This window comes from Phalacrocorax carbo, chromosome 4 (genome assembly GCF_963921805.1).
Source record: "Phalacrocorax carbo chromosome 4, bPhaCar2.1, whole genome shotgun sequence".
Classification (NCBI taxonomy): Eukaryota; Metazoa; Chordata; class Aves; order Suliformes; family Phalacrocoracidae; genus Phalacrocorax; species Phalacrocorax carbo.
Genome location: NC_087516.1, coordinates 55709994 through 55736056, shown reverse-complemented (window position 1 = coordinate 55736056; position 26063 = coordinate 55709994). Strand labels below are relative to the sequence as shown.

The window sequence follows — 26063 nt, the reverse complement described above, 5'->3', positions numbered from 1 at the left end:
CTTTGACTAAAGCTGTGGAGGACTGTTCTGAAGGTGACAGGTTAATAGGTCCCATCAGGATGGCTTCATTCCTAGCTCAAAAGGCAAATTGAAGATGATTTATGTAAAGTAACATACATATCTTCCAGTACGTTCAGTACATTGTCTCTAGCGTAAAAAATATTTGATGACAGCTCATCTACAGCTACAGAACTAGAACTGCTACAAGATCAGGCGATGACCAGCAAGACGTAGTGAAGTCCATTCTGTCTGTCTGAGAGTTAAGCATCTGAGTGGCGATTGTGTTCAGCACTATATGTATATGCCAGTAGTAAGATGACCACCAAACTTCATGTAGAGTTCACTGAGCTGTCTTTTAAAAACTGAAACTCCACCCTTGTTTTTCCAGTAATAAAAGTGTGAAGTGCCAGCACGTTTTACAGTGGGTGGAAGCTTCAGCTTGTGTTAGTCCCATGTTGATTAAAGGTCCTGTCTGCAGTCTCCTGTAACTAGTGTTTAAAAACTTTTATGTCTTTGTGGTCAGGATAGTTGTGACTCCCTTTGGTTTTAGGTGATCATCTCAGATTACCTTTTTCTCTATGAGCAAAGAAATACTTGCTCTTCTGTTTCATCACATCCAACAGCATATGTATTCTGTACCTGTGCAATTTAGAAATTACTGAATTTCAGGAAACAGATTATGTAAATTAAAATATACCCTGATTAGGTTAGAGATACTGTTACCAGGTTGAGTCTTCAACTGCATTATCAAGATTTTTCTTTACATGTGCCTTTGCAAGAAGACAGAAAAGGGAATAAAAAAGAAGGAAGGGATGAGATTTAGTTTCACTGTTTCCCAAGCTGAGGCACTTGGCCCATAAAGTGAGCAACAGAAATCCAGCACTGGATGATTTTTATTGAAAGACCATATTACTGAAAGCTCTCTGTCAATACATTCTTTTGAAGCCAACAAACAGACCTGTGATACAAACAGCTGCTGAACCCATCTCCATTCTGTGTTCTTCCAGGTGGTCTCAGTGAATGGCCTGAGGTTTGAGCACCCTAATAACTACTTATTGCTATAAAAAATTTTAGAAGTGCATGAAAGTCTAGTTTTGGTGTGGAAGGTAGTGTTCGCATAGTGTTGGGCAAACCTCATGCTTTGGAAAATGAGTTTTGATAAGGGTAGTTAAATAAGTGTTATTTTAGAGTTCATTTTATTTCATCTGCCACATTTTCAACATGATTACTTTACTGCCTACGCTGTCTGCCCTCTCTACCCAAGCCACATTCAGCCTTTCCCTCTTTCATCTGACTTTTGACTGCACTGGGCCTGGGTACAGCTATGGTCTCTTCTAGAAATAAATAGCTGTTTCTTACTGATATGCTTTGTAATACCTTGATTTGCTTTGTTCTATTAATATTGAGAAAAGAGGTTAAAGTTAATCATATCCTGTTTCAGATGTGAACCTGAAGTCCATTAACACAAGTTAGCGCTGAAGTTGACTTGGTGCTTTAAAAAGTGGCAATGGCATAAATGTCTATATTTCCGCCCATTAGCAAATGTAGTCTGTCTGTGTGTGTTGACAAGAATGTTAGGTATTTTAAATGGTGCACAAGAAATTGTTACGTATTATTATTCACTCGTAGCATTGGGAGCACAGCCTCGTGTGCCTAGAGTTTGAAAAATGTGAGAAGAAAGTATCATCTGTTGTACAGTACTATGAATGAAATATATTGGAAGTGTTCATTGGAAGAGTAGCATTCAAACTTTGAGTGATAAATGCTTTTCTGTTATCTCCAAAGTGTGGTTGTGAGGAGCTCAGGTAACTGTGTGAAATGGGTAGTTGTGGATAGTCTGTCTCGTTCCCTGGTGGTGGCAGATCCCAGAGCCTACATTCATGACTACTCAGAGTTATTAATTCACTTACCAACCCGTCTTAGTGTCAGAGAAAGCTGATGACACTGCTTTCAGAATGGAAATGGCTTGCAAATTCTTTGAGGTTATATCCTATTATAACTAGGAGTCGAGTGCTGCCGCTGGGTCAAGCGGTTGAAAGCTGTTGTGCAGCTCTGCAGGCTGTGCACACTATGAGCATTACTGCTCTGGTAGCCAGTCATATGTGCATGGCTGATGTCTCTTTTGTCTCTTTCCTTTCTCCCTTCTAGCTGCAGTATTGAAATATGAGAACAACGTTATGAATATCAGACAGTTCAACTGCTCCCCTCATCCGTACTGGCTTCCAAACTTCATGGATGTGTTTACCTGGTCCTTGCCGTTTGTGGGTGAGAAAGGTACGTAAATTGGCTCTGTTCGTAGAAACTGCAAGACGGTTTCTTAGTCACTATGCACGTGGCCTTCTTTATTTGAAATGGCAAGAATAACTTTAAGACAGATTACTTGCTTTTGTGGACAAATTTGAAGAAACAGGCCTCAGAAGGGCAGGCAACTGCCAATAGTTAATCACACTTCTCGTATGCTTTTATAATTTCCACTCCTTCCAGGCTATGATGCTGTTATGTTTCTGCTATAGAAATAGACCTTATGGAATTGCAGACCAGAGGTGCATTCACTGAATGAAATTCTTATTAGTTGTTCCTTTATAAGGTCTTGGGCGTTCCCTTGGATATTGCTTACTGCTCAAGGGACATCACAACAGACTTCACTGCATCATGGTTACATCCTTACCCAACTAACCTTTCTGATAGGATGATGATGGGTTGCTTTTTCACCAGAAAACACAGAGCTGATGATGCTAAGGCCCAGTCTGGTTAACTGTTCCTGGAGAGAGTAGAGATGGCAGGAAGAAGGAAAACCTGCTCCTCAGACCTTTCTCTGCCCGGGGCGTACAGTGCCTCGTCGCTGGCAAGAAGACTCTAAAGAACATAAATGATGTTTTATTGAAACATGATGCTCTTGATGTTGCCTGAAGACAACTTCATGCTATGAATGGCAAGCGCACAAAAGGCATGGCAACACTTTGGTCTAACATATTAAATGAATACATAATGCAAACTGCTTAAACCCCAAGTCATTTTATTCAGAGCCTGAGATGAAGCTTGCTTTGATCTGTCCATTATAGTATATTGCTGCAACAGCAATTACTGCCAGAAAACTATAATAAACTCTTAAAAGCTGCTTGGAATAACAGTTCTCTCTTAATAGGCAGCTGGAAATACAGCCAGCTGTGGCTCTTACCTGCAGTCATGACCGGCTTTGTTTTCAGCTACTCTTTTGTGCTAGGAAAGCCTCTGGTGAGATGCCTGAGGTCTCTGTGAACAAAGCAGATAGACAATAAAATAGGGATTAACAAAGAATAGACAGCTGTTTCCACTAATGGAGACATTACATAATCCACCCTGACGCGTGTTGCAGACTCTTGTGAAGCAGATAAAACCCTTTCATTTTCTTTGGCCGTAAACTTAGCCAAGCTGTTTTTAGGATGGGCCTGTTCTCCGTACACATTGCGGTTCTGCAAGATGCTCTGTAAGGTCATTTTTCCAGAGGTTTCCCATTGGTGGCCTCCTCAGGTGAGGCTGCAGGATGCACAGACAGATTTGTTGAGGTTCTGAGACCATGAACTCTCCTTCATCTTTTTTCTTGGATTTTGGTTGGGTTTTTTTCCTCCTTGATGTCTTCCTGGTGGTGACTTTTACCAGTTCTTTGGAAATTTTAAGACCCTGAGAGATGAAATCAGTTTTTTCCCTTTCTCTGAAAAACAAAACTCATGGATGTAAGAGTTGATGTTCTGCAAAGTGTTTTATTTATTTCCTTTTTTTTATAGATTTTTTTCCTTAATGGCTAATCAAGGTAGGAAGCTGATAGTTTTGCTGGTGGTTGTTAATGTGGAAAGTCTTTCCACTAATCCTGTCAAAGGAAAACATTAGATCCTTCACTAATGTAGGAAAAATATAGCTGTGTCCCACCCTTCTAATGTGCTAAGCCATCATACTTGTCACAGAAGAGTATTTTAATAACCACTTGATTAAAAAACTTAAACTTTCAATCTGTATAGCTAGTGCAAGGCTAGACATGCCTAGTAACCCTTTTAATGATGCTTACTACATGTAGATGTAGTGGAGTTTTTCTCAATCTGCTAATGATTTCATGGTTTACCTCATAACCTTGGCTTTTTTGATCTCTAAATTCTATTTTCTTGGTTGTGATTTTTGCTGGGGTGTTTTGGGTTTTTTTTTGGGCTGTTCTTACTCTGTGTGCTCTCTGGTTAGTGTCTCACCATTGCCTTTCCAGAAAGAGCTGGGACCAGATTAGGGGTAGCCTGAGGCTGACCCTTCCATGCCTGAGTTGCAAAGTAAGCAAGCTGATTATATTCTGAATTCGCCAATAATGGCTGGAAAGGACCTACAACAATCAACTAGTCTATTTGCCCTGGATTTCAAGAGACACTACCCCTTTGTAGACATCTTCCACGGGTTAATGTTTTGTTGAACTGAAAGTACAGTGTCCAAAACCTGGATAAAGAAATAAATATTCTGTGATCCCTCTTACTGTAACTTTTTTGATTGAAAAATTGTCATTCCTTTTGCTAAGCAGGGAATTAAAGTCCTACTGCAATGTAGCAGCACGAGGAGAGTGGTCAGTTCTGCTGTCCAAGTTGAGTGAAAGGCAAAAATATACTGACGGGGTGAAAACAAAAGTTACCTAGTTCATTGAGAAGTGTAAAAAAGAGGTTGTAAACACATTAATTTTTTCAGGTCTGTTTGTAGTCATGTTCATTATATTTGGAACAATTTTTATGGACACCAGTATTTTTTATTAACTACACAAAACACTTCAAGCTTATGTTACTATGTGCATAAAACAAGGCCCATGTTGTTTAAATAAGTGGGTGCCATTTCTGTACTGAATTTTCATTAACACTGCTACAGCTGAGTTTGCTCTCTGACAGATGAGGGAAGCCTAATATCAGCATATTGCATTTGTTTTCCATTTTAGTGACAGAGATGCTGGTAAATGTGCTGAACATCTGCTCAGATGATGAACTGGGGACAGAGGAAGATGGGTTTGATGGTAAGAGCCTCCTGCCCTTGGTTGAGATTGTTTGCCTTGAAACTACTTTAAAAGTTTATTTACTAACCCTGGGATAATTTTCTGGGTCCTGTTTAAGTTCTGTGCTGCTGAAAGCAACTGTTCTGCTAGACTCCAGTGGATTTGCTTATTGCATGCTTTGGAAAGAATTAATGGAACTCCTTCCCTGTTCTAACACTTTCCTTGGTCTTAACACTTTTGTTTAAGGACAAAAAACCCATGTATTTCCCGCCATTAAATCTGCGTTGTGTTGTCATGAAGGGGTCAGATGTTGATTTTATGCATAAGAACCCAGGGTTTCCCATAGGAAGTTTAATTATATCAGTGAAATGATCTTCCTACAATGAAATAAGCTTCCTGCAGAGCTCCTTCCAGAACGTCAGGACTGCAACTTTGGAAGACTTGTACTTGAAATATTTCATTAGTCACCTCTTTTAATGCACTTGTGTATCTAAAAGGCTTTGAGAAGCAATATAATCAATAAAAATAAACATGCAAACAGGTCAGAATGTTCTGACCTGACATTTTTGCTAAGAAGAGAGGAATGATCACTTCTGTTGTCACTTGGGTTGGAGTTTATATGTTGATAAGTTGCCTTGTACCTGTTGATTTTACTGTAAAGGATACTTTATGTCTTGCAATTTGGGGATTCTTCGAAGTCAGTTTGTTTTATTAGACATTTTCTGTTAGGTTGTGCAAGAGTAAATTGCAGCTTTCCCGAATGTCCCTTCTCAATTGAGCAAAACTGAAAAAACATCCCACACATCCCTAACATTTTTACTATGGATGCTTTCAGTGTTTTAAAAAAAAATAGATCTAGGAGAACAGAAATATTAAAAAATAATCTGGGAAAAAATCTAACACTACCAAATAATCTCAAGCTGTTTGTAGGTAGAATGAATTAACAGGGAAAATGAAGAACTTTCAAGAAAGACAAATATTTAATGGAGTTGTAATTATTAATTAAACTTCTCTCTCAAAGTCTTTATTTTTAATCTTAGATCACGGGTTTTGACAAATGTTTCCTTTGCAATGGAGAAGAAGGGTATGGATGATAGTGCTTTTCTTTTCCTCTGGAAAACCAAATGGAATTCCCCATTCTGTAGCCACCACAGAGTGTGGATGTGAACAATTATCTTGCAGGACTTGGGACAAAGACTGAAATTATTGAAACCAGTAATCAGTGGAGAGAAGAAAACACCTGTTTGAATATTGTGCCCAATTTTTTCTCATGAAATTTAAATAAGTAGCTACTATGTAATTAAACCAGCATGTGAAACAGTACAGAGGCATACAATGAGTAAAAACTGTGTCAAATTAAATACAGTAGCAAGAAAACCATGTGCTTAAAATCCTTGGCTCGAGAAAGCACTTAAGCACAGGCTGAAATCCCACTGAATGCAATGCCAAAACAAAGGCTTCATGGGAAGGATTTTTAAATTAACTCAGCATTGGCCTAATACTTTCTTTTAAAGTTGTACTATAAACTGCCATTGAGCATAGACAGGCCAATGCCTATAGCCCTTTTCTAAAAATTTACGGTGTCAGCGTTCTCGTGCCTAAGTTACAGTTCAGCGGCACGTCTTCAAAAGAAGAGTCACAAATGATGAGGCATTAGGGATCTTTGGGCACAGCAGCCCTCTCCGGCTGCAGGAGGTCACTGCATCTACTGCAGTTTTTCTGGGAGGAGGGTGAACCCCTGCAGCTCCCTGGGAGTTTCACCACCGCACTCCTCCAGACATAGAGTTTGCAGCATTGCAGGTGTCAAAGCAGGGAGGCAGGCTGAAATCCTCCGGGCTTGTATGTGTGTGTACTGCATAACGATATCTAACAGCGTTAAATTTCCAGGTGAGGAATGATGAAACCATCCCTGGTACTGTAATGCTAATACTGTTGTCTAAATCTGCTTTCAGATTTTTTCTCTATTGAATGCTTTCTCTGTGTAAAACATTATGTTAAGGAAGATATTAGAAATGTCGTCTTTTTTAGCATTGTAGTTAAAACCAGAGCTGGCATATGTTCATGTCTGCTTTCCCAGATAATCCCCTTAGAGCTGCAGCTTGCTGTGGGTGCGCACTCATACCTCCAGCCCACGGGAAGTGGTGGGCTCGTGGGGATCGTACACATGGAAGAGACCCTGAAGGATCCAAGCATAAAAGTAAATTTGAGGGTGGATTTAAATTTAAATAGAGGCTGGTATCTTTAATGATTTCCTGGGGCATTCTGATTTATTATCTGTACAACAAAGGAAAATCCTCTTTCTCTCAAAGGTAGCTGAGTTCCCTCTCTTTTCTTAATTTTTTTTTTTCTTAGAGCCTTGCCTTGTGGGGGAAAAACAACAAGATGTATTTCATTTGTGTTCTTGATGACAGAAACTGAAATGATTATCTGCTTAAAACTGTTTTTGTGAGGGCTGTATATTAACAGTCTTGTAATGGTTCAACATTTCCACTATTCTTCAATAATTTCTGTCCAGCTTCCCTGGAGGACTGCAGTAGTACAGTCCGGTTCGCCCACTGACATTTTTCTTTAGCAGTATTTCCCATAGAAGGAAATGCCTGATATCTGCAACAGCAGATGCCTTTTGTTCGATGGAATGATTCTTTAAAATCATCACTTATTTTTCCGTCATCAGTGGTTTTCAGGGCTTGCTGCTGATTTCCTTTCTCTCCTTGCAGTTTGAACATGCCCCGACCTGGGTTCCCACATGTAATGAGAATGAACCATCACTATGGTTTGCACTGATCGTTCATTTGTTATCTTCTCTTACACTTTCTTGCCCTCGGTTTTCCCCTCTCACTTCCCCTTCAAAACAAAGCCCTGTCAGTATTGCCTGACCTCACTGCATGGTGTTCTTGTGAGCCCTTTTTAAAATATTATTGTTATTAATATTCATATTAATATATATTTATTTCTGAGTCATGAATGTTGCATCTAGCCATGAGCAGGATGCTGAACAGCATGTATTCACTTTCTTTTTCTCCCCTCCTTTTTGCTTAAGGAGACATATCATGGGGATCTGATCAATTTGATGTAGGCAGTTTCTGTGTACGCTTAGTGGGAGAAAGCCTAAATAGCAATTGTAGAGCCCTTTAGTCTGTATCTCCCTGCTGGCCTGTATTGGCCTTTTGATTTCACTTGCTTTAAAAATGAGACAATATGATACGTCAATTTTTCTTATCTGATAGCTTCCTCTTGCTGTACTTTATCTTCCCTGTTTGCCATCATTGTTGCGATATAATATCATCTCGCAAAAAATGTCTAGGGTGAATGTTAGCTCATCTGCTGTATGGTTTGTGCATCAAACATATCGCTTAGCAACAGGAGCTGCAAATACTTCTACCCAGCCAGCGTATAGTCAGAGTCCTGTTTTATTTTAATTAGTAACATTTCTGGCCTCATACATTTGATTGAGAAACTAAGCTGCTAATTAAAAGGGTGCAATAATGTAATAGACAACTTGACACAAATGCACTGCTTGCTTTGTATGCTTCTCTGTCATGGTTTGGCATAAAAACACTCCTAAATTACCTGCATTAATTTTTGTATTGCCTTCAACATTGTAGTTCACAGTCTCCTCATCGAAAAGCTGCCATCACAGTGCTAGCTGCAGCATTTGTTCCTTGGTTGGAATAGAGCTTCCCCAGTACGGTGCTGTAATCTGAGCCTAAAGAGAATTACTAAGCCAAATGTCTCCTGCTGATCGAAATCTGGTTCTGCTGTGAACAGTGGCATACGAAATTTGCCATAACTCTTCCATGCAATAAACTGCACCTGGGGCAAGCTCTGCACCAACTAAGACAGGGACTGAGCAAAATCAAAGGCCCTGTCATTAAGTCTCAGTTACTTACCATTGCCTTGGTAAGGGTGTTCACGCTACTAACTGGGCAGGTGAGAGAGCCTTAGCTTTTCAATGAGTTAATTTTTAACTAGGAGAGAAATGGAGGGGTTTTCCCACTGGTTAATGTTTGTTCTTCCTCCAAACCAGCAAGGTTGGGCTGCAATGTATACCTAATCTCTGTGAGTTGGTGGCAGAGAGGCATTTTAATGTGATCTCTTTTTTTATTTTATTCATTCATTTATTTGGCCAGGCATGGTTGTTTCCATGCCCAAAGCAATTTTTTTATGTGAGCTGTAGTACGGCACATTGGTGTGCTCTGCCTCTGAACCAACCTAGATAACCGGTGCCCCAAAATGCATGTCACGGTGCAGTTGTGCCTGGGCACAGAGCGCTGCACTTGTCTTGCTCTCAAACGTAGTTGATTTTAAAATGCAATACCTCGTACCATGGTGGTGTTTGGATTTTATAACTGTAAGCTGCTGGACCATTTGAATGAACACATGTGGTAGCACAGATTTTGGTAGAAGGAGCAGACATGTCTATGATAGTAAAGCTATTCTTTCAGATATCAGACGTAAATAAACTGGAAGAATTGGCATGATTCTTCTAAGAAAAGAGGTGTCATCAGGCAGGCACAGCCCAAATAAATTGGAGCCGCTGCTTTTGAGAAGTGATTGAGCCTTATCAAAGCAGCTGCAATAATGTAGGAGAAACTTAGCGTTCAAAGGGTGGTAACACTGAGGCTAAGCTTAGCTGCTGATCTTCTACCTGCATGTTGGTTTCCTGCAAAACCTACTAATGAGGCTTTAAGCTGAAAAGGTTGTTTGGTTCCCCCCCCCCATTATTCTCAATCTGTTTCTTTCCTTTTGGATGTTCCCTGCCTAATTTGTTTCTTTTCTGTTTTTCAGACTTTACTTAAACATTACGTTTCCATTGATGTTGTAAAATGTTCTGTATTATTTTTTTATTTTCATTCTACAAACATCACTGATCTTTTTCTTTCCCCCCTTTTGGAATTCTTAAGAAGACCCCACTTATGCACAGAAGAAAGGTATTCAATAAGTTGGAAGGCTTAAGTTTCATTAATTTTCCTAATGCTTATTTAGATAATATATAAAATATTAGGATACCAGTGCGAGATCTGGGGTTGGCTTTTTCACTCAGTATTGTTTTCTATCTGTTCAATCCTACATCTTAGAATAATTTAAGAGTTTACTGTCTTTTTTTCATTGTTCTGCTTCTTAATCTGAAGGTCTAAATTAATTTCATCTAAGTCTTACGTATCTAGTTTGCAAGATCTGTGTTTGGATGGTACAAATCTGAAATCCAATAGAACTTGCTAAATTACTGAAGTAAGATTCAAAGCTTTTATTCTACTCCCAAATAACTTGTCCACTCCAATTTTAAACCTGGCTGTGTTCATGATAGTTTTTAAGTTCCTTCATGCAAATAGGGTCTGCTTAGATATTGAAAGAAAAGTGAAAACTTAAGAGAATATCAAGCAATGTTTGCAAAAGATAAAATTAACCCTTTTACCCATAGTCAGGTCTCAGGTTATGACCCATTTACTTTCACATAAGCGTATGTTCAAATGTAACTGAAATAATTCATAAGGATTTGCAGTAATAGTGAAGTTCATAATACTAAGTTGGAGTATTCACACTTGAAATGTGAATCTAAGATTTATGGTTAAATAGTTAGGGAATCCAAATGCTATATGAGGTTAGTAGTATTCAGTCAAAATTAACAGGGCAATGAAATATTGTGAGTATCAGGTGCGTTAGTTACAAAATAATGTTTAAAAAACCAAATAGGATAAGTAAAATTATTACTAATATGTAGTAAACAGAGAATATTTTATGTCACTTTCACAGATCTGTTACAAATTAGGAAATTCAGTGGAAAGCAAAATCTTTTAAGTGTATTTTTAGTAACTTTTTGTGTGTGTTGAAGAGAAACAAAATACTCCCTGAGTGTGTTGTGTTTTATGATTAAGTGGGGGGTTTTCTCCATTCTTATTTTATATAAGTGCAGGGCATTTTATTTCACTTTGGTCATAAATTATATTTACAGTTTTCAGTTCTCAACAATTCCAGAAGTTAAACAGTGACTGAAAAAGTTTAGTATACTTATAAGATCTACTAGAACAGTGTAGGTTTCTAATAAACAAGTAGGAATAGTGAAACTTGGCAGGGGGAGGAAGCAAATTGTGTTTAAGTGTTTTTGGTGTAAAAAAGGATGAAAACCATGTCTCATGTATCTTGAGAGTACAATTCAGTGAGATTGTAGTAACTGAGGCAGGAATGTATCCCCTCTATTTCCTGAAGAACCCAACTGAATCATTGCTGTTTAATTTAAAATTTCCATTGAACTGTTACAAACGTATTTAGTTCAGGTTCATAATTTCAGGACAGTCTAGGAGGACAGTTAGAAATGCCTGGAAATAATGCATTTAATAGCTGCCCCAAAAGACAGACAGATGGATGCATGATTGTAAGATATCTCGCTTATACCCCTCAGCAGGCGTATGAACATATCCCAGTACGTAAGCATAGAGTTATCAACATTTGAACATGGGGACTGTGATAGCTGTGGGCACATACAAGGTGGCTCGTGTGGACCCGTTTGTACGTGAGCTGCTCAGGGACACATGACCCCACAAGCAGCTCCACAGGGTTCCCTGTGTGTGGCTATCAAGCCCCCACTTTTTCAAACTCACCCTTGCAGTATTTGGGGTTAAACTTGATCTTGGCCACAGTGTTAAAAGTTGCAGTGACATTCATCGTGAGTTTTTATGTTGTTATCTGTGATATTTGTTCCTACGGTTACTTAGCTTTCTTTTGAACAGCTCTAGGATTTGTGAGTTGAGTTTATTTTTGGTTTTGAAAGGTTTTTTGCAAAGAATGGCTATTTGTTTTGAAATTCAAGCACAGGAAAAAAACGTACATACTTTTCACCTCTTCTAAAATGCCAGGGTATCAGCCAGGCCACCTAGTCACCTAGTAAATAACATGAAGCAATGCTTGTGTTTCCAGCTGTAGTCTCAAACTGTTACGAGTTTATAACGAGAAATCTGCAGTAGTAAAGGTGGCAGTGCCTGATAGTAGAGTCACGGGGCTGCCGTCAGCAGAGGTGTGTGGAGAAAAGTGAAACTGAGAATTATCACAGAGTCAGCTCTAAGAAATACCCAGCAAATCTCCTGCATGGCCATATCAAACCTTTCCAGTGCTGCCCAGAGCAGCTGGGACTGCACAGAGGAGCAGCGTGTGAAACGCTGGGGCCACTGAAGCAGGTGGGACTTCTGAGTTCAGCATTTTGTTATGAGCGGGTTTGGCTGACGTCCCTTTGCGCTCATAATACAGCAAAGGAAGGTCTGCACGGCAAGGCCCCATGGCTGTCTTCTGCAGCTTTTCACCTCTTGCATCCATCACCGTCATTCGGCAATGCCTCAGTGCTCTGCCCGGTGCTTTGCCTCAGTTCCCTGGGGGCTGTCCCCTCTGCTGCCATAACCAGCTCCCTCATTTTTGCCCCTTTCTGCTATTTTAGCTTCCATGATGGACTCCACTTTACAAAGTGGATCAATTTGCTAGGAATTGAAAATAGACATTTTCGTTTTTGTCCTTGACTTCTAGAGCAGCAAAGAAGGAAGTGTTATCTTGGTGTAGTGGTTTTCAGCTTGCGCTCTTGAACCTCCAAGGCGGGAGCCAGGCAGCATCCATATGAGCCAAGGTTACCTTTCATTCCGAAACCTTTCGGAGAAATTGTCATGACGTATGTGGTTATGATTGTGATAATTAAGTGAAACTGGTTTACCTAGTATATCATGGCATTTTCTTAGAGATGTGGGGGGTCCTTATTAAAAGAAATTCCTCGTTCTGACAACTTAGTACTATCTGCTTTTGCCATTCAGGTGGTTCATTCTTGGGTGCACAGATAATATTCTAGGTTTTGATGATATCCAAGTAAGAAATACACATGCAAACTTAGCTAAACTGTAGTCTCTGTTCCAACATAATGTTGGGCAGGCCTTAGCAGTGATGAGAATAAAGTTCATCTGTGGAACTCTCTTAACCACTGCCAGTCGATGCAATCCCTACCATTTCATGCTGGTTTTAAGACTCTGCCTTTAGGTTTTATAACCATGTAAATACTTTTTAACTAGGGATGGGAGAACCCTGACTGGATCCTCTTGGCCTTAAGGTCGATCCAATCACTTTTTTTAGAAAATTAAGTGAAACATGATTGTTTTCCACTTAAAATTATATAGATTTTATCTCCACTGTTGTTTAACTTTGGTTTTAACTCTTCTTTTAATGGTTTGGGCACTGCTCATGATGAATCTCTTTTTAGCATTTTCTAAGAAACTTGTTTTTAAAGGAGTGTGGCCTCTGAAAATGTTTTTGAAATGGAAAATTAGCATACATGGATGCAAAACCATGCAGCTTTAATGTGTAGCAGGAAAAGCATAACATCTCTTAAGGTACTAATAACTAGATTGTTCAAAAGCGATCAGTCAAGCTGTAAATACAAAAAATAAGTGTTTGGTTTTGAATACAAATGTGGCTTAGTTTGGCAAACCACGACATTAATACGGTGTTTCTTGTATTTATTGTTCGGAATAGTGATGTATTGTTTACAAATCCCTGTAACTGTTTTTAATGTATTTTCCATAGGAGCAACAGCTGCTGCTCGAAAGGAAGTTATAAGGAACAAGATAAGAGCAATAGGAAAAATGGCTAGAGTTTTCTCAGTGTTAAGGTAAGGTTTTTTGCTGTTTCAGATTTTTTGAGTGTTAAAGGACACCTTTGAATGATTACTTATAGCACTCTACTGTTAATCAGACAGCAAATTTGGTATTTCAATATAACACCCAATTGAGTTTTACTGGAACATTTTAAACATTGTTTTATTTATGCAATATTGCTGTTTATTATGGCTCTTCCTCAGGGCTTTTGCTGAAAGTAAAACAGACAAACAAAAGATATCAGCAGGCAAGAGTTAACTGTGGAGAAAGGGTGTGTTCCACATCATGTCTCATTAAAAGGCAAACCCACAGTCCCACTTTGTCACCTACAGTTGTTGCTGCAGATGATTAAAGAGGAACGCGTTAGGGTCATTTAACTAAAAATCCAGGAAATCATTGTGCAGAAAACAGCAGCTTGTTACCTTGGGCTGCACTCCCCCAGACGCGTGAACATGAGTAACTAATTGCTACCCAATGTTTAGAACTCTCCATTTGATGGCTCTGAGCAGAAGAGAAAACATGCTGTACTGTGCTGAAGTCTAAATATAGAAAATACAGTTCTCCCTCCCTTTCAGCAGTGGGATTTTTTTCTCAGGAAATCGTATGCTGTTCTGCGTAGTCAGTTTATGGTTATTATGTTAGTGCAAAATCAAGGATTTTTTTTTAAAATGTATTGGTATGGTTGTACGATTGGTATAAAAAGAGGAAATAAAAATAGTTACTTGAAAAATATATTCTACTTCAGATTAAATTCTCAAACTTGCTTGATTTGAGACTCCTCTGTAGCGTGCAAGCACTGGGCAGGTTGTCAGTGGGGCTTTGCATGGACGCAGCAGTTCGCCCACACGTTGCAGATTGCAGCAACATAGCTTTAAATAGCATACTGAGATGGAGGACTTTGTACCTGGGGTTCCCGAAGTGTTATATGTGAATTACTAGTGATGCACAAGCTACTTCGAAGTGGTACCCATAAAAAAAGAAAAGCTGGCATCATGCTTTTTCCCTAAACAAGACGGGGGAGCAATCAAATGTTTCCACCTGCTCCTCTGTACCAATCCTGGCAGAGAGCCTGGAGCTGACATTGCCACCACCTTCATAAAACAGCATGATTATTTTTCTCTTGTGATAGTTGAGCAAACAAACTTTGGGAAACCTGGCTATCTCCCATAACCTTGAACTGCAGCTTCTGGATCTGCTGTATTTTGTTGCAGAGCATCTTTTGAAATATAGGATTAATTTAACAGAAACCTGGAGTTAAATATACAGAAAGTCCTAAAATTGGATGCTCAGCTGGTATATTTGAGTTTTGATAACTTGCAGATGATTGACATCACCTACATGTCAAAGCCTTTTTTCAAAGGGACCTATGGCCTTTGAATGGTTTCAGGGATGGAAGAAGGGTACAGCATAATTCTTGCATGTGCCCTGTTGAAAATTATATTCATGAGCCTCATAGCTTAGGGTTTTAGCACTGTTTGCAACTTTGAGCCCTCTTAAATTTTTTTCACAAAAATCAACAATTTGAGGCACTGATGGAAATCAGTCGTGATCGTTCCCTGTAAACTGGTCAAAATCAACTCAGAGTTGTTCATGATACAATTTTTTACCCTTACCACATGCATCCCAACATCTCCAGATGACCAGAATGGGCCGTATCTGGTAGAGGAGAGCCAGTGGGTCACTCACTGAAGCTGCTGAGCCTTTTGCAGGTTACTGGTGGACCTTAGAATTTTGCAGGAAGGACTGAAGATGAAGAGTATATTTGTTCTCCCTTAGCTTTAACCAGCAAATACAGTGTACCCTTACTATGGTCAGAGGTGTAGTCAGCACATAAACAGGTACCTCCAATGGGCAGTTTTGCTGACCAGTCTTCCAGGGGGATGAGTGACGCTTCATCCCAGGCACCATTGCCCCCCGTGGGAGTATCTCCTCTCCTCTTTTTGCTGGGAAAGGTTGATTCTCCTCAGCCATTTTGGAGGCTCCTAGGCAGCAAATATTACACGAGGTTAATCTTGCAAATACTGTTCCTATAGGAAATCCTTGGTTATTTTTTCTGTCTTGCCAGCACAATCCACGTGTAACATGTGAGTGTCTGATAATTTTGTGTAACCCCGTGGTGGCACCATCATCTAAACCAGCCAGTTTCAGAAACCTTTGAAGTTCCTGTTTGAGTCATTGCTGTTTTATGAAATTTATTTCACTAGTTCTTGAAAAGCATTTCCAAATAATCAGCGCCTGATTTGACCACCTTCAAAGGACTCAGTCAAACATCTCTCCTCTGAGCTGGAGCGACCACTTTCCTCGAGGGTGTAACCTGAATGTAAAACTGAAATCATTTCAGCCACTTTTGTCTCAAAATTAGGTATCAAAATAGTGTTGTATTGAGTTTCAGAGGTTTATAAATGAACTTTGCAGAGAATAGCCATTGTAGAAGGATTGGCCTAAGCTCAGTGGAAGACCTCTCAATTCCCTGTCATTGCCTCTCTCTTTGTTTCTCAAGTCTTACTTCTCTTCTGATATATTTAGACAGGAGGGAGGTAAATAAAATATTTAATCAGTTTATTTTCCTTATTCTTAAATGGAAGTAAAGGACATCAAGTAGTAAGGAACACTGAACGCTAAAAAAAAATCCCAAAATTTGTGATACAGAGTTTTTTTTGAAATATGCAGTTTAAAGATAATACATATACAGCAAATAAACTTATCGTATGAAGGTGAATCTAAAAGTGCCACTGTGGCTTAATTAAAAAAAAAAAGATTACATGAACTGAATTGAAAATGCAGATTATGCATTTGCTTGCAGAGGCAAATAATTGAGAGAAAGTAAAAACTTTGGTGTGTAACTCTTGGTGATGAAGATACTGTGTCAATTCTGGAAATATTTGGCTGTTGCATTAGTTCCAATTGAGGAAAGTTGCAAGGAACAAAGTCACAATTTGATTTGGACTATTACACAAAGAAAAGTGTACAAGGAGAATAATTTTCAAACTAAAAATAGTACTTGAGTATATGTAGTAGGTAAACAAGAGTTGTTTGAAATACGTGAGTAATTCAGGGCACGTAGGTCTAAAGAAAATTGTAAGTAGTAGAATTGCTGAGAGACAGTTTTGATAGACAAAACCACATTATCCTCAAGTGAATGTAGAACTAAATTCTGCCTTTGTGCTTGCTTCCTCCAGCTTAATGTCATTATATGTTTCAAAGTAAAGCACTTCAAAATAGGTTTCCCTTAAAGAATTGGGGTCAGTTTTGCTGCTGAGAAAGTATGTCGTCACAGACAGCATTACAGTGCTCATAGAAAGCTGTGTTTAACGGCTTGTCTAGATAGAGCTGTTGTATTCCTCTTGCCATACATTAAAATCTATATGTACTTGAGGACCATCAAAACATATTTAGGTTTTCTAAAACATTTTTCTGGACTCCAGTATCATTTTTAGTGTACAAAACCATTAAGAACAGTGCTAGTAAGAGTGGAAGTACATATTAATTTTAATGAGCTTTTAGCTGCTTTTTTTTAAGTGGCTGACAATCATTAATAAATAATGCACCTGACGGCTAGTGTAGACAAAAGCAAAACAATTTAAGTTGATTTTGGACCACGTGGTTTGAGACACTAAAAATGTATTGTTAGCAATAACTGCTCCTTTGGTCCTCCTTCTATCAAGTTTGTGGTTTTATGCACATATATATTCAAAGGTATGTCATAGGTTGTTTCACAGATGCAAGTTATAGTGTTAACTATAGTGGGAGTCTGTGTATGGTGTGGTGCAAAGGTGAACCACTTGTATAGCAGTGAGGGGAGCTGCACTGGTGCTGGTGTTATCAGCAGGTTCAGTCTGTCCTGGTAAGGAGATTGGAGATAACCAAATCATTGCAGGGCACGTGTAGTTTAAGGTGTCTAAATCGTGTTCCATGTTTTTAAGAAAGGTAATTATTTACCTTTGGGTTTTTTTCCCTGCTGCAGAGAAGAGAGTGAAAGTGTGCTGACGCTGAAAGGTTTGACTCCAACAGGAATGCTGCCCAGTGGTGTGCTCTCTGGAGGAAAACAAACACTGCAAAGCGGTAAGCATGTTTGCCTGTCTGTATCCTTACGTGTAAAAAACCCAATTTGTTTTCAACTGCAGAACCCAAGAAAAGTAACAGCAGTCCTCTCAGAAAAAAATAAAAGGACAGAATAAACCAGGCGGTTTGTTGTACTGGAGCATTTGTGAGCAGTTCATGTAAGGCCACTTCTCAAGACTTTTTATGTACCACTGATTTTCAAAGGGGCGGGGGGGAAAGTCCCTGAAAATCAACTGTTCAGAATGGTAGATCAGCACTGCATGAGACGTGTGCTCTTTCCACAGTTTACAGCAACTTCTTGGGGTTTTTTTAAAAGCAGCCTTTAACACACAGAGTACCGAAGGTTCAGCTTAGATAATGACACTCAAACTCTTATTTTATCTGATTTGTTCTTCCTCATAGAGAATCATCAATGGAAAATAGCTCTAGAATTAGATTTTCTCTCCTAGCAATTCCAGGTGATGGCAGGAGAACAATTTCACTCTGATTTAAGCCCAAGTGAAGGGAGGCTCTTACATACACCATGTTTGCCTTGTACACAAACACAATACAGATTGTCAGTTCAGTTTTATACCAAGTGCTTCTTGTTACAGGAAGTCTGTAAGTCTATAGTAGGGGCTGCCTTTGATGAAATATTCCTTTTGGAATAAGGAGCTGCAAAGTATTTAATTTACTGCTGTAAGCTCTCCTTTTATTCTGTGTGTACTGCTGTAGAGTATATTGCAGGCACACAAGAACGTCTCGCTTATTGAGGTTCTGTTGGCAGTAGATGTAAGAAATAGAAATGCTTTATAACCTTAACACAGTCTCAGCCTCTTGTTTTCCTGTTTCCTTCCTGGAGCATTCTTTCTCTGTATTTTTCCCTTTACTGTCTCTTTTACCTAGAAGATTCAGGTACATGGTGATAAACCTTCTTTCCCCCTTTTTTCCCTTACTTTTTTTGTTTGTTTGTTTTTTCGTTTTGATGACTTGTGTGTTAACGGACATAGTAACGTTCTGCTTTGAAAATGCTGCAATATGATTCCACAGGATGTCTGTCTTAATGGGGCTTTAGTCTTTACCTAGGCTTTTCTTTGTATAGTTGCTTTACACTTGTCAGAAAATTTGGTCTAAGGAAGCTGCTATTGTTACCCTGGCAAATATTAGGAATTGAAATGAATTTGAGAAAATTGCCTAAAGTTCTTGTTAAAATGGCTAAAAGGAAAATCTCCTCATACTGCAGTATTCTGGCTTAGTAAAACATTACTATACACAAGCTTCTGCATTAGTTAACGCGTAGTACCCCATTCACCAAATAATCTGAAGTTTACATCATTTCTGTTATGCACACGTTCATATTATCATATGTATTAACAGAAAATATGAGCAGTATGTTCTGTTGTGGAAGTATACATTTTGGTCATCATCTTTTTCTAATGTGTCAGTGCTGGTTTGGATCTGGTTATTAATTTTCATTTCTCATGCTAGTTATTGTGTTTCCTTTTCTTTTAAGTTTACATTGGTTTCATTCCTTGATTTTTGCCATCTCTCTTGCTCTGTAGCTTGAGAGGCATAGGCTTACCTTGGTGCATGTGGGTTAGTTCCTCTCATTTCCCCATGCAGCAAGGTAATAGTATACCTATTTTAGTATTGATCTTAATCCATATTTAACATCCTAACTACAGAAAAAAAATGGTTTGGGTTTTATGGAGGACAAAAAAAAGCTTTTATGTAGGGGAAAAATAAGACAAAAAAAGGAGAGGAATTCTTAAAAACTTGGCTTCTTGAGCTATTCTCTAAATCAGAGTAGTTCTTGAAAATCAAAATTTCTTTTTAAATATTTGAGCTGTAGAATTGCTATATTGGATTGCATTGGCTGCTTTGCATCAGCTTCTAAATCTCTGACTGTAGAAACAAATTCATGACGAAGCTGAATTCATGGGTAGAATTCAAATGAAATTATGCCTTCAAGAACAACAAATGGTTTCAAAACAGTAGCAACATGATATTCTTAACACTGCAGCAACCGCCCAGTTAGAAAACTTTCTCTGATCAGGATGTCCAACAGCTTTCAATCTTGTATCTATGTCCACTGACTTAAATAAAATACTAGAAGAATGCTGTTTTTAGAGACGGGGTTGACAAAAAGGATGCTTACAGATGGAGCAGCCTGGGCAAGATTGCAAACAAAGGCAAAGCTATCTGAGCAAACTCTGTCCCATGCTGTGGGGAGGTTTCTTTTAGTCAGAGGAGAGGGAAAAATCATTCTGAGAAGTGGTATATGTGGCTCTTTTGCCTTGTACTGGCAGCTAATAATTTTCAAGCTCACATCGTAAGTGGTACAAATTTTGTATGATGGCTTTATGCCATTTTTCATTCTGTTTTGACAGGGCAAATCAAACTGCTCTTATTCAAAGCTGGGAGAATTATACTATGACCTTTTCAGGTCAGATGTGCGATATGGAAGACATTTTCATTTTGTAGTTCTTCTGAGTCAAAAGAAAACTACGCAAATGTGTCTTTAAAACCTTTTAGTTTGTGAAACTTCTGCTTCAAAACAAACTATAGCTTAATTCAATCTGCGAATTATTGTTTTTGTGTAAGCATTTCTGTGTGTGTCTGTTTTGCCAAAATCCAGCACTTACAGTAACATTAGTGTTGTAGCTCCTTTGCTGTTCACTGACTTGTTCTTAGAGTTAAAAATCCTTTGCTCATTTTTCTCATTCGTTTTGCTACCCCTTTCTTCTCTTCAGCTACTGTTGAGGCTATTGAGGCTGATGAAGGTAAATTGGCCAGTCCCCTTTCTGTTGGTGCCACAACAGATAAGGGCTCTGCTGGGTGTATTCATTTTGCTGTAGCTTGTACAGATTGTGTGGGTGTTGGGCTAACAATTGTGGCTCGGTATTAACCAAAATGTAATTGCTTTAAAGGGGAAAATGGTTTGGTTTTTTTGTTGTTGTTTTTTTTTCTTCTGTTGCTGCTGTTGTGGTTTTTTTTCCTCTCTGAAGTTACAATCACGTTGGAACTGCTGTATGTTGAACTAAGCACTGAGTAATGCCACAGGAGGAGATCAGGGGAGTTGGATTTCACGGGACATAACTCGGCAGCAGCTCGTAAATGCTCTGTGACACATAGCTCAAAAGCTGTGCGCTGGAGGCGGGGTCTTGGCTCCACCTCAAACCATCCTCAGCAATCTCTGGTCGAGGAAGACACACAGCTTTTTAGAAATATTCTTTCTTTTTTGTTCCCCCCCCCCCCCCCCCCCCCCCTTTTCTGTTTTTGCTTCAGTTTGTTTCCTTTCTTTTAGGTCACTAGTAAAAAATTTTTATTGGTCTTTTGTTACAGTTCAGCATGTTTCTGTTTCTTTTTAAGAGTAAAACAACATGAGACTTCTGTCTGCAAGATGTCTGCTTCCTCTGGTAGTGGCAGTTTACACACTGGTTATTTACATTAGAGCAACCATTAACACCAGCACCATTTTAGCTACAAATATAAAGTGACTGGCTGCCTCAGAAGATTTCAGAATGTTTAGTATTGAAAACTATGGTGCTTTATTGACAGATCTCTAACTTAACCCTTAAGCAATTTTTAACAGTACGGTTAAAACCTAAGCAATCACATATTGCAATGTAGATGTGCAATATTCATTCAGCATTATAAAGTTTTGGAAGAAGACTTTGCAGAATTCCCCTTTAAAACAAAATTCTTCAGTTGTATTTTGTTCTTGCCCCTCTCAAATTTCCTGTGGGTATTTTTTTAGTTAATTAAAAAAAAAAAATCTGATTGCTGTCGTTGGTGAGATGTGCCCTTTTGGCCAGTTGAATTTGTTTTTGATTTTTGTAAAGCAGTGAATTATATTACAGAACAAACAAGTAAGAGAAAATACAACTGCTTTCTAAATAGCAGTGAGTAAGCTGCTATTTATGTTGGAATTATCTATTCCTATCGGCAATCTCTAATCTGCAGTGTGCATTCTTGTTGACAGTTTGGCTGTTTTCTGTGATTTTCTGTGACTATGTGTTGTGTTTTAGTATACTCTCAATGTAAACTGCTAATACTCGTTGTCTGACCAGCAACTACAGCAGAGCACCTTCCTCAGTATTACAGACAATACGTGTCTGTTCGAAATACAGTCAATTGAACGTGCCCCCATTCAAGCAATGTGCACCCTTCAAGTTAATTCTTGATTTGCTGTCCTCGCTAGTTAGACACCATAACCATAATGACTAGTCTACGTAGACAAAGCTAACAATGGAGAAAATGTTTTGTCCGTTCCCAATTGACTCTCTCCAGTTTGATTCAGGGCCCGATGACACAACTGGGCTGTGCTACTGGCAAGCTCCAGGACACAGCAAGTGTTTCAGCTTCAACACGGCTATCCATTAAACTATTGCTTTAAGGGATTGGCCTGGGTGCTTGTTAGACATCTTCATTTTTGTGGTAGAAAATAAAGAAAAAAAAAAAAAAAAAAAGAAAAATCAGCCTTAAATTTCACTGTAGGGCCCGTTCTGTTTTCACTGCTCCATCCCTGCTCACTTGACTAATCACCATTACGTTGTTGTTGTTTTTCTGAGTTGAAGTATAATACATGTTAAAACCCGTGCACTTCACAAAGTTCCAGTATAACGTTTGTGAAACTGGCTAAGGAACTAAATCCTGAGGCAAACAGGATCTATCCATTTTCACAGGAATGGTTGGCAAAAATACCAGCATGAAAACGCTTTTCTTGCTCCCCCCAAAATGCAAGGAGTGGTAGATTGGTACCAGGGATGTTCTGGGCTTTGGGGTTTGTTTGCTTTTTTTTTTTTTAAACAGAAGTTACCAGCTTGTCCAGAATTGGGACTGCATATTGGAAGGAGAGCAGGAGTACTTTGGGGTAAAGAGAAGATAAAGGGAGGGAAGGAATATTGAATTTGATCTTTGAAACTCCCCTACCATTTTCTCCCCAGGGAGTTTACAGTTTCCTGGTACTAACACACCATTTCTGCTCTATGGCATGTTAAGATAGAGGCATAGCAAAAGTGCCAGTTCTGGAAGTGCAGTGCATTGATTTGGTGCAGATAAGAGAAAAACACACAGAAGGCTATGACAAATTATCTACGGAGCTGTGACCTGCTGTTTGCCTACAGTGCTTTTTTCTCTTTTGCTTTAAATCTAAAGATCTTCAACTGTTCAGTTAAAGAGGGAAAAACGTAAAATAAAATAAAAACCACACTCTACAAATACATTCCCCAGCATGTGGCTGCCTTCTGAGGTCGGTGTGGCCTCATCAACATCGCTGCTGAAGGGCAGATCGAAAGTCCTCAGGTTCATTTGGAACTTTGGTCCTTTGTCAGTGTGTTTCCAAAGTTAAATTGTACAAATGTGCCAAAATGATGATATCCCTGGTCTGTGTTGCACAGCGTTACCGCTGTTTGAGTCAAGCTGCTTTCTAGAAGTCCAGGGATGTGTTGGGGAGGGTAACTGCCCCGAGCAATCAACAAGCAGCTCGCCTGTGTTGAGAACATAAGACAACATGTTGTAGGGTTGCCCTGGATCTCCCATAGCTTTAATGTATATCCTGCAAACTGGCCTCACCATGTCATGACCATCTGTAACTGGCCAACGCTTTTTCCCTCGGTCTTTGAAAGTCATATGGGAGTTTTGCCTGATTTAAGGTTGTTATGGCGAGGCACAATGTCTCTAAGGCTGTAAGTGATGACGACAAATGCTAAGTCCCTAGCTCACGCTGTCCCCTAAGCACGGTTCCTAATTGCAAACTGTAGTTTCAAGTCAGCTTCTGAGCGTTTTAAGCAGAACCCCAGTGGACAACAAAATACTGGAAGTTGATCTTTTTGAAAAAAAAAAAAAAAAAAAAAATGTGTTGCAAGAGACAGTGGTGGTGTGGTGGTTAACCCCCAGCTCTTTCTGAGTACGGTAAGGAGTCGGTCGCGTTGTCAGGTCTTCTCATTGCCACCTTCGCAAAGAAGGACCTTCACGCTCATTGCTAAGTTGGGGGAAAAGCTGCCGAGAGTTTTACTTTGCTAATTTTACTTTTTAATAATCCTTTATTTAGCTATCAAAGGATTTTCACCCCAGCATAAGATCACTAGCTTCGAAGAGGCCAAAGGCTTAGATCGAATTAATGAGAGAATGCCTCCACGCAGAGACGTGCCATCCGATGCCAACCTTAACTCCATCAACAAGGCAATCTCCACAGAGACTAATGGCACGGACAGCAACGGCAGTAATAGCAGCAATATTCAGTGACCACTGTCTGGGAGGGGGGTTGAGCTGCAGGGCGCGATGGGGTTGCTGCACATCAGCAGTGGGATGTTCTTGCCTCTGATAATAGCTTACTTGCTCTGGGGGCCAGGTGTTGGATTCAGTTTACAAAAATCATCTACGAAGAGATCGTCAACTTTAATTTGGTGGGAGGGAGGGTGGGAGAGAGACACCTCCTTTGGATATGCCTTTAAAATGCTTGTAGAAAAATGAAAGCTCATGCTGGTATATATTGCAAAGTTAGGGGAATGAACATGTTTTCCTACTGCATTGGGAACGTCTAGATATGTTACTGAAAGGCCTTTTATTATGTTACTGGACATGAAAACTTTGTTTAATTTCTTACTAACTATTGTACGTTTACAGTTGCAGCACTAAACATGGAGAACATCGAAACATTTTTAACAAAATGTACAAACTAAATAAGGACTATTTATTGATAATGTTTTGCTACTCTTGTCAGACAATGGCTATGAAATAAATTAGGCAGTCTTTAAAAATATAGAGAAAAAAAGAAAAAAAAGAATGTTGGAAATTTGTTTAAAATGCCAAAAAAAAAAAAGAGAGAGAGAGTGAGAGAGCGAGCGAGAGCGACAGTTTAATTTTGTACAGATTATGCTTACCTCAGGTTTCTTTAGTGTGCTTCAATGCCCTTCTTTAAATATAACACTTATCTTACTAATTTGGCAGCAATTATCCTTTTCTTTGTTTAAAAAAAAACTGGAATAATAACATTTATCTTTTTTTGCTGTTTATATTTAGGGGGGTTTGGTTTGGGGGTTTTCTGGGTTTTTTTGGTAAATCAAGTCTTGGTTGTGGCTTGCTGAATTTAAATATTTATGAGTGGTGCATTTTTAAGTATAGTGAACAAGACACCATATTAAGTGCAGTGAAAAGCATCTATATTCTGTAAAAATCTGCCTATGCATGTTTTTTAAGAAAAAATGGCTGTATAGGCCTGTATGGGACTGTAATGCGCTTAGTGGTCTGACTTATACTGGAAATGTATGTATACTGGCGTACTTTATATTCTCTAAAAAAAAAATGCTTAATGCCTTTGAAATTTTGTAATCAAAAAAAGCTTTGAAAAATCTAAGGGGAGAGTATTCTTAAAGTTTTTAACATAAGCTTGTCAGTGCACATATAGATGGGTAGCATGTTTAGCAAACCTTGTGAAATTTAAATAAGTTTGTAGTTACATGTGAAATTCTAAATGCATGATAACTGTTAATGTCATAATGGTTTAGTCATTTTGTTCTGTTCTGTCACGTGCCACAAAATGTGTAATTTTTTCACTTTTTTCCCTTTGTATATCAGTTACGGGTTTCAACTGGTTCATTCTAAAAAAGAAAAAGAAACAAAAGAAAACAGTCCATTGATATTTTTTAACAATTGTATAAGTGCCCAAGTAATTCACTACAGCCTACAGCCTTGCCTTTGTAATTTGACTTCGAAATGTTGGCAATCAAAGCATGCACTTGTAACAATGAAAGAAGCATTTTATATTACTACTCAATAAAAATGTGCATGAACTTAAGCACTCTTCACTTTCTTGCTGGCTCAGTTGCAGAAGCGCATGCGGGTGCGCGGGTGCTTGTTGCTCTCTTTTGCTTTGGACAGGTGAAGACTGTTGGTGTAAGAGAGGAATGACTCCTTTCACAATTCAAGGTCAGTTCTCTACTAAGAAAAAAATTAATTTATTACCCAACTCTTTTAGGCTACTGAACATCTGCCGACTTCCCCCAAGTTCTGGTTAGAAAGGCGGGCTTTCACAAAAGTGAGGAGGATGTATCCCACAAATAGAGTGCAGAAGAAAACCTGTGCTCTCTGTGTGGTTCCCTCCACATCTGGAGTGTTTGAAAAGGTCAATTAATATAATTTACAATGTTCCTTTAAGGAGAAAAAAAAATAATCAACAATTTCAGATTTCAAATGCTCTCTCTTTTAGTCAGAGATGAACTGTCAAAGCTCTGCCTTGTTCTCATTTTCTCCCTGGCTGTGCTCAGCATTTTTCTACAGTCCGTCACCCTGCAAAGAACTGATGGATGATGCCAAATGGTGCAATGTTGTGGGTATTGCTTTAGTCCTCCTTTCAGGTAGCATTATTACATGTTGGCTTGGTGCCTGCTTTCTTATGTGTTTTT

At 38.9% G+C, this 26063-nt stretch overlaps 1 protein-coding gene across 1 annotated transcript in view; it reads left to right on the top strand.

Moving 5' to 3' along the window:
- The window catches only part of PPP3CA (protein phosphatase 3 catalytic subunit alpha), a 199281-nt gene extending 173825 nt beyond the window's left edge, over positions 1-25456 (top strand). The window contains exons 9-13 of the mRNA XM_064450024.1: positions 2149-2274; positions 4937-5011; positions 13544-13628; positions 17579-17676; positions 23711-25456. Of these exons, the coding sequence (XP_064306094.1) occupies positions 2149-2274; positions 4937-5011; positions 13544-13628; positions 17579-17676; positions 23711-23904 (578 nt within the window). The 3' untranslated portion in view covers positions 23905-25456. The remainder of the gene's footprint in view (positions 1-2148; positions 2275-4936; positions 5012-13543; positions 13629-17578; positions 17677-23710) is intronic.
- The last annotated feature ends 607 nt before the right edge of the window (positions 25457-26063 follow it).